Genomic DNA, 9,271 nt, shown 5'->3' on the forward strand with positions numbered 1-9,271 from the left:
TCTTACTATTGTGAGGAAAACAACAAGTGCAGACTTGGAAACGAGGGAGATTAGAACCCGGAAGTTAAGCGTGCTCAGGCTGGAGTAGTGAGAGGATGGGTGATCGTCCGGGAAGTTAGATGATTTGGAATGATGAGGGTTTTTTAGAGATTAGAGGTTAAATTGAGCAGTGATGAGGGGTGATTAGAGATTAGAGGTTAAAATAATTCAGAAATTTGAAAATAAAAAAAATAAAAAAAATCATAAAATTTCCTTTAGTACCGGTTCGTGTTACCAACCGGGACTAAAGGTGGACCTCCAGGCAGCGGCCACGTGGAGGGCCTTTAGTCCCGGTTCGTGTAAGAACCGGGACTAAAGGGGGAAGCTTTAGTAACGACCCTTTAGTCTCGGTTCCAGAACCGGGACTAAAGGCCCTTTTTCTACTAGTGTATGTCCATGGAGAAGGGACTGAAGGAGGTTGAAAGATTAATTAGTTGTCAAAGCGTCGAAGGACATGAGCATCGATGGTAGTGCAGATCCGTTCAGAAAGGACCAAATCCAATCAGATCCATTGAGCACGGACAGCAAGGTAGCCGATACGTGGTTTTCCTCAACTTTTGAGAGAAAAATGGGTGAGAAGCAATCCAGGGATTTATATGCTTGCTGTATCTATGGGATATGATCAGTTCACGTCAATGGACAGAGAAAACGAGAGACACTACAAGAAATATGTCAACTAGTGACCTTCTCTCAGTGACCCCGGCTGAATTGGTCGTAAATCCACGACCATTTCGCTTGGAAGGGCTCAAACCCTGAAATTGCCTTACACCAAATGGTCATAAAGCAGACAAGAGTGGTCAACGACCTTCTTTCTACCTGATTACGACCAATATAAATGGTCATGAGGTTGTGAACGTGGATGCATTGGTACTTAAGGTGTCGCTCAAGGTGGGCTTGGGCCTCGGTGGAACGAGGCCACCTTCTTTTAAAAAAAATATGTGTGCCATGTAGGCCCCGGCCCATCCAGGAAGAAATGTGGGATGCCCTCATATTACTCAAAAAGAACATATATTCGGCCCAACGAAAATCGGAAAATAACAAGTTTTTCATTAGAATGGGAAAATAATGAACTCGTTCGTGAATCTTGCTATATGGTTTAGCAATTACAAAACTAAACATGTAATTCAAAAAAATGTTAATGTTAATACGTATTTCAAAAAATGTAATCACGTGTTTAAAAAACTATATGTGTGCATTTGAAAATTTTCATGCATATAAAAAATGGTAATCATAAATAATATTAGATATGTAAAAAAAAGTTTCATGTGTATGCAAAAATAATCATCGGTACGTATATATGAAAATTTTACAATATATATATGGAAAAGTAGATAACAAAACAAGATTTTCTAAAAATGTTAATCATGTATTTAAATTTTTCTAACCAATATCAACAATGTTTTATATGTATACAAAAATGTACAATGTGTAAAAACAAATATAGACATCAATACCTATGTATGAAAAGATATTTTTTTATTGGGAATACATGAAAATATGTTAATCATGTATTTGAAAAAAATTAAACATATATAAACAATATGTACAATGTGTCTTAAAAATGTAGACATGTGTTCAAAATATTAGACATCAAAATATTTATTAAAAATGTTAATGATGTAACTAAAAACCGTTTAATATCTATAAAAAATGTTTCTAGTGTACACAAATTTGTTCATAAAATGTGGTCTAATATTTGCCGTATTACAAGTTTATTATTTTTGCTGGTAACTTGGCCACATATAATGACACAATGCGAAGGTTTTCCAATTTTTTGTTTTTTTTAATTTTCTATGCTTATTTCAAAATGCGGTCAAAATGGCGGGCATGACCGTTGCTAGCTAGTGGGTGAATCTTGGAAAGATTTTGGTGTTTCTCTAATTAAATAGATACTTTTGTACCTAAAAATGATTTTTGGTAAAAATAAATAGCAAACTATAAGGCAGCTACAGTTCAAATTTTACCCATTTCCTGTTAAATCGGCGGAATTTTGTCTTTTTCACGAGAGGTAGATAAAAACTATTGACACCTAAGCATTTTGTCAATTGTGCATTAAATATGGCCTAATATTTTAGAAAATTGATTTGGTCCAATTTTGCAACAAATATATGGTAGATCCTTCAAAAAAAACTCATTTTGGGCATTCAAACAATGGAAAATGAATTTTTCGTCCAAAGAAAATGAAAACTCCCTTAGGCAACATTGTTTGCCATTCCAAGATGCACCCTCGTGCACAATATGAGATCATTTGAACAAACTATGCCATGAATGTGGCCATAACATTGATCATTTGGCTTGAAAGCCATCAATCTTCACACATGATAGCTCATTTCTGAGAACATTTTTTTAAAAGGTTTGCCGTATTACAAGTTTATTATTTTTTATGGTAACTTGGTCACATATAATGACACAATGCGGAGGTTTCCCAATTTTTTGAATTTTTTTGAATTTTTTATGCCCGTTTCAAAATGCGGTCAAAACGGCGGGAATAGCCGTTCCTATCTAGTGGTTGAATCTTGAATTTTTTTGGTGTTTCTCTGATTAAATAGATACTTTTGTACCTAGAAATGATTTTTTGAAAAAATAAATAGCAAATTATGAGGCAGCCGTAGTTCAAATTTGACCCGCTTCCTACTGAAACGGTAGAAATTTGTCTTTTTCACAAGAGATTGATCAAAACTTTTGACACCCAACCATTTGGTCAATTGTGCATTAAACATGGCCTAGTATTTTAGAAAATTGATTTGGTACAATTTTACAACAACTATTTGGTAGGTCCTTCACAAAAAAACCCTCTTTTCGGGCACTCGAAAAATGGAAAATGAATTTTCCGGGCAAAGAAAATGAAAACTCCCTTAGGCAACATTGTTTGGAATTCCAAGATGCACCCTTATGCACAATATGAGATCATTTGAACAAACTATGCCATGAATGTGGCCATAAGATTGATCATTTGTCTTGAAAGTCATGAATCTTCACGCATGATAGCTCATTTCTGAGAACACTTTTTAAAAATAATTGTCGTATTACCAGTTTATTATTTTTCCTGAAAACTTGCTCACATATGATGACACAATGCAAAGGTTTTCCATTTTTTTATTTTTTTATTTTTTATGCCCGTTTTAAAATGCGGTCGAAACGGCGGGCTTGACCGTTCATAGCTAGTTGTTGAATCTTGAAAACCTTTTCATGTTTCTCTGATTAAATAAATAATTTTGTACCTAAAAATGATTTTTGGGAAAAATAAATAGCAAACTATGAGGCAACTGCAGATTAAATTTGACCCGATTCCTATTGAATCGGCGGATATTTGTTTAAATGAACAAAAATAGCTAGAAGGACCGGAGATGCATACAAATTGGTGATCATCCATAAAATGTGGTCTAAACTAAGTGAAAATTTTAGTGATGCCATTTGCAAAATAATTTTGCTAGTTGGTTCACAAAACCCCCTGTTTTTAGCACTAAGAGATAATTTAAATAAATACCTCATGTTTTGAACCAATCAGGAAGCAGCCCACGAATCACCCCCTATAGTCGATCTGAGCCGTCCACACTCTCCGTCAGTCCCCCGATCCAGCGTCTCTCGCTCACCTCTCACCTCTCGTCCCTCTCCCACCAACCCTCCCTCTCTCCCTCCCCGATCCAGATCGCCGCTGCCTCCCCCTCTCTCTCTCCCCGATCCAGATCGGTCGCCTCTCCTCCCTTCCTTCTGCCGCTTCCCTATCTCTCTTCCCGTCACCGGCGGCGGCGCCCTCCTTCCCTCACGCTGCACCCAAACCTCCCTCCCGCTCCCAGCTTTTCTTCCTCCTCCGCCGCCTCTAGGGTTTCTCTCCCCGATCCCCAATCCCCTAGCGCTCCACTCCTTCCTTGCCGCCGCCACCTCCGGTGCCCGATCCTGGTGACCTCAGGCGGGAATCGAAGACCCCTGTCCGGCAAGATCTGGCGGGCGCCCGAGCCCGAGCGATGAGGTGGTCCAGATCGTGCACGGGGACGCAGCGGGGGACCCGACGGTGGTCACCGTCAGCTGCCCGAACAAGACCTGCCTGGGCTGCGACCTCTGCCGCCTCGTCGTCCTCTTCGGCCTCAACGTCCACAAGGGCGACATGAGCACCGACGACCGCTGGTGCTACATCGTGCTCGGGGTCGCCGCCTCGCGCCGGGCCGGGCCGTGGACTGGGACGTCCTCAAGGAGCGGCTGGTGGAGCTTCGTTCGCACCGCGCTGGAGCAGACCCGCCTCCGCACCGCCCTCACGCCCCACCCCTCGCAGGTTGGTTCATGTCCTACTACTTCCCTTTGCTCGCCTTGCCGAGCTCCCTGCTCCTGTTTCCTTGCCACCTTGCAATGTCCTAGCTCGGTACACACTGCGCTGGCGAGCATGCTCTGTCTGCTCGAGGTGACTAGCAAAGCCGTAACTGCATACTGGTGTCCATGCTAGCCCAGCCCGTTAGGCAGGTGTCCACGAATTCAGATGCGCCTGCTAACTGAAAATTTAGTCTAAAACAGAGGAGCAAAACCAGTACTGTTGTGATGTCGCACTAGTGCCAGCTGAATTTCGGTGCAATATTCAGGTCTTTGTCTGAAGCACGAGCGTCATTTCATTTCTTCAGATATATAATCAATTGTTGACTACTTAAGGCTTTGAGTGAGGGTCAGTCTCCGAGTCTGGTATAGTGGTATAGGCATTTTTTTATGCAATTGTCCATCTAGAACATCATAAAGTGTAGGTCTCCTGTGATATCAGCTGACGCCAGTCACATTTGTCATTCACAGAAGATGATTTTGTCCTGTGTCATGCTTCCAGGAAAAGTTCAGGCTCATACGAGCCAACGACGATGCGACTGTTTTGGATGCTCTCTCCTTCAGCGCTCGTAAAATTAGACTGCTTCACAGCTTGACGGTTGAGAAGAAAAACTATGTTCAGGTACTTCATCTCCAAGTCCAAAGTTTCCTTGACCAAAACCCACCAACAATTATCCCAAAAGGCTATGAACTGAAATATAGGTTTACATGTGAAGCTGCTTATATCTGAATATTACAGCTGCAGTTTGTTCTGTAAAAATAGTTGCTAGCTCTTTCTGTGACCCATCTTTATTTCTTTGTTCTGTTTGGATCGAGGAGGAGCCCTCTTTGGTCGACATGCACGAGGAGGAGGAAATTGTCTCCCCACACAAGGTTGATCCCTCTCGACTTTACTGTGAGGTTTTTTCTATCACTGCTATGTTGTAGCCTAGTTTCTGTTGTGGCCCTTAAACCAAGCTTATATCATATTTGCACCTGTATGATGTGTGTGTGCTTGATGCTCATGTACTAAGTAAGGTTGGTGGTTGTTTTGCGACTGAATCGTGTTTCAGTTTGATACCACTATGCTTTCTCTTGTCAAATTCGTCCCTGACTAGTATAGTTAGTACTATTGCAGCAGGTTGATTGATTGAGGGAAAACTCTTGCCTCTGCTTAACATATCTAAAATCTAGTCAAATTCCTCAACAACATATTTTTTTACAACAACAATGCATTCAAAAATCTGACCTATCTATATACACACATTGTGGAAGAAATAGGATATATATGTGCTTCTGTTGCTTCTATATTATATATATACATGTACGTTTAGTTATTCGACATGATTCAACATTTTTCTGTTTGATTTGGTGCAGGAGGATGCCTGAGCTGACCAGGAGGACACCCTCGTCCACCCCGGCCACCACACAAGGTCGTCCTTCTATTTCTTTCGCTGTTTGTTCATGTGCTACTTGTGTTTCAGTTCCATTGGCTCCTATTGCAAACAAGTCTATACATTAGACTAGCCCAAGTGTTGTAAGTGCTGGGTGTCCTAGATACAGAAATATACCAAGTGCAAGTGGGTGCTCGTGTTGTGCATAGTAGCAGATCTGTTTATGTGAGCTATACAATGGCCTATTTCTTCCTAATGCTATGAACACTATCTCATGATCGACCAGGTCCCTGCTCTGTTTCTTCTTCTTTTGCATCCTGTATGTATGTATGTGTCTGACGACAAAGTGGTTTCTTCAGAATTGATCGAGTCTGACAAAGTTGTTCTGAACATTTCTTGAAACAGGGCGAGGCCGGTGATGTCCGTGCGGTGATGTCCCTGGGGTGGCGCCACTGTGCCCGGCGCTTTCCCTGGTCGCTGCGGTGGTGCTTCGGCGGCTTCCAGACCCTCTCCTCGATGTGGTGATGGTCACACCACAGCCGTGGTGTGGCTGAGCCTGTGCTAGGGTTACAACCTTCCTCTGGTGAGCTCCTCCCTGTTCCTTCTTCTCTGATGTAGCTCCTGCATGGCCTTGGCCATGATTTGGGTTGGATGTGGGGCTCTGCTAGTTGCTGCTAGATGCTGTAACCAAGCATCAACTCCTACTAGAGCTCTCTGGTGATAAATTCATGCGGTTCTAGGGTCTGTCAGTAGCTGCCCATGTGTACTTGCTTTATAAATGTGCTCCCGTGATGCTCTGGTGGTATGGGGTTGCTCTGGATTTGCTAAGTTGGTTAGGAGCAGTGCTTAATCTGTTGTTTGCTCCTATGTGGCTCTATTGTTTGCTCCTATGTGGCTCTGTTGGACTCATGCTCTGCTCCTACACCAGCAGCTTTATTGGTTCTATATACACTAGCAGCAGTAGCTCATGTACATGTAATTGGACTCCCAGGGTGTTGTTCTTGTAAATTCTTCCATGTCTTTCTCTTTTTGCTGGTGCTACTACACATGTTAGATTGTTAGATGTACTTGTTTCCATCTCAAATTACTTATCTTCTTGAACATATGCCTGATGCTTGGTGCATGTAGGATGTGCTCCGTGTGGATATCTATGCATTTGTTAAGATTTTTGTAGCACATGCTATGGCCTCAAAGATTGTTTATTTTATTTTCGTTCATACATGAGCACAGTTTTTTATTGCCGTCAAGGGGTGAATTGATTTGATCGTTAATATGTGGTTGGATGTGATGTTTTGCAGGTTGAAGGCGCTAAGGTGTTGGAGACGTGCGTGTACTTGTTGAGCGTTTTATCTGTAGAGTGCTATATTGTGATTGGTGTAATATTATATGGTTATATTGTGATTGGTGGAATGTAATAAACTTGATTGGTACATCGGTGATTTGGCTGTTATTTGAATATATTTAAATGTGTTCTCTGATTGGTATATCATTGAGTTACAAGTTGTGAAAAATTAAAACCTGATGTTTGGGACCTAGTGCCTAGAAGAATCTGACAATGTGCATCCAATTGACTACAATAATCTGAAAATTGAATGTAACAAAAAAAAAGAAAACCTGAAAATAAAAAATAAATAGAATGTGAAAAGGCTGCACCTCATGAAGCAAAAAAAGGCCGAACCAATGGCCCAAGCCCATGTAGCTAGTAAAAAACAATAGGCAAAAATACATTAAAAAGGCTGAATTGTTTGGCTCGGCCCATGTAAAGCGCCGAATCGGACCGGGCTGATTCTTGTGCCACATCAGCTTGCCACGCTGGATGCCTACATGGCCTGAGGAGGTTGCTAGTGACCAAAAATTTGGTCGAAGAACCAATGACCTTTTACATATCACAGAGAATGTCACTAATTTCAGTTTACGACTGCCAGCTTTTGACCTTTTGTTTTTGGTCACAAAAAGGTCGCAAATGAAAAACTATGACCTTTCAGCGGCCAATAGTGAGGGTCACAAGTTGACATATTTCTTGTAGTGAGAGTTGGAGCTGAAGATGGGGAGGATGGCCACGATCTGCACGGCTGCACCATACTGCTGGTCTTCCATCTTCTAATTTAATCAACTTAGCAGAAGATGTTCCCGGCTTCAAGCTCACTTGACAATCTCTTTGACACATGCCATATATACATCTCTAGGGCTGCACCATGATGACTTGTAGGATTAATTCCACCTGCTCTCCAGATCCGTCATGTGGTTGTTCCCAACTTCAAGCTGGCCTTAAAACCTCCTTGACACGGGCCACACATCTGCAGAGCTGCACCATGCAGCTGGTCTTTTGACTTCTTATTTAACCAACAAAGTGGGAGTTGTAGGATGAAGCAATCTCATCAAGAGAAAGTTGCAAGTGTTCCATGAGGTAATTGTTCACATTATTTTTTCTCAGCAAGAATTCATGGATTGGTTATTCTCAGTCTTTCAATCATTGTATGTAGTAAAAACTTCAAAATCATTATCCAATTTTTATTAGCTAGCGCACGGAACGATCATGTCATTTGCCTAAGGCTGCAATTGTCCTTGCAGAAAGCTCAGGTTTTGAGCAAGTAGAGCACTTTGCAAGACGGGTAAAAATCTAGCCTCCTTTCTCATGTACCTATCGAACCAGCGTGAGTCGACTGTGCAGACAGGTCACTGGATCCAAAATCAGATATAAACCCTCCTCTACTTAGTTTATTTTGGTGCGAAGTTATCAAAGATGTAGACTGCCGCCCGCAAAAAAAAATGGGGCAGACGGCCGCCTAAAATATTGGGAAACATATGCAGCCGTAGAGGTTGGCGAGGACGATTGGAGCATGCACCCACATGGCTGGAGTACGTGGACATCGATCCAGTATGGCTGCATGTGTAGACGCTCCAGTGGCTTGGATACAAATGTTTTCTCTCTCTTTTTACCGGTCAATTAATGATTTCGTGGCTTCAGAAAAAAAACTTTCAAAAAAAGGCCAACATGAGATGTGTAGTGTACATGCACGTGTATGTAAGGGAATTTCAGTGACACGAGGACACAAGCACCTGAAAACTGTACATACATTGTCTTGATAGTTTGTGTCATACGACCCAAGCAGCCTCACCAAAGGTTAAAACGTTCCCGGCGCCATACATTCCACACAACACATCAAAATATATATACTGTCCTACCTACTGTGTCGTCATGCAAATAATCAATAAATTTACGGTGATCAAGTTGAATACTGAAACAGAGGCCTTGATATTCATGTTGAGGGTGTAGATTATTAGTTCACATGGAAGAAACGGAGTATATTATATATATATATATATATATATATATATATATATGTATGTATGTATGTATGTATATGTATATGTATGTTTATCGGAAGGACGGAAAGTGCTCATATAATTGCACGGTAGCTAGGTACGTTTTGTTCAGGAATATCTTTTATGATCAATTTTATCCTTAGAACTTTACCAATTTTATTTCTATTTTCCCTACTTTTCAAGAGATGGACAAGGTAATTGCATTTGCATGATCTGCATTGCAAGCTTTA

General features: G+C 41.3%; 1 protein-coding gene across 4 annotated transcripts; it reads left to right on the forward strand.

Moving 5' to 3' along the window:
- Positions 1 to 3,614: 3,614 nt before the first annotated feature.
- On the forward strand, positions 3,615 to 7,198 carry LOC123165607 (uncharacterized). Of its 4 annotated transcripts, none has more exons than XM_044583292.1 (6): positions 3,615 to 4,309; positions 4,844 to 4,963; positions 5,152 to 5,214; positions 5,698 to 5,753; positions 6,120 to 6,297; positions 7,013 to 7,198. In XM_044583292.1, the coding sequence occupies exons 1-4, from the start codon at positions 4,145 to 4,147 to the stop codon at positions 5,707 to 5,709; spliced, it is 360 nt and encodes a 119-aa protein (XP_044439227.1). In that variant the 5' UTR covers positions 3,615 to 4,144; the 3' UTR covers positions 5,710 to 5,753; positions 6,120 to 6,297; positions 7,013 to 7,198. The 4 variants fall into 4 exon arrangements, 2 of the variants coding, with proteins under 2 accessions (XP_044439227.1, XP_044439228.1); XM_044583293.1 differs by having other exon boundaries at positions 3,618 to 4,309; positions 5,161 to 5,214; XR_006483080.1 differs by having other exon boundaries at positions 3,631 to 4,309; positions 4,813 to 4,963; positions 5,161 to 5,214.
- Positions 7,199 to 9,271: the final 2,073 nt, after the last annotated feature.

This window comes from Triticum aestivum, chromosome 7D, assembly GCF_018294505.1.
Source record: "Triticum aestivum cultivar Chinese Spring chromosome 7D, IWGSC CS RefSeq v2.1, whole genome shotgun sequence".
Lineage (NCBI taxonomy): Eukaryota > Viridiplantae > Streptophyta > Magnoliopsida > Poales > Poaceae > Triticum > Triticum aestivum.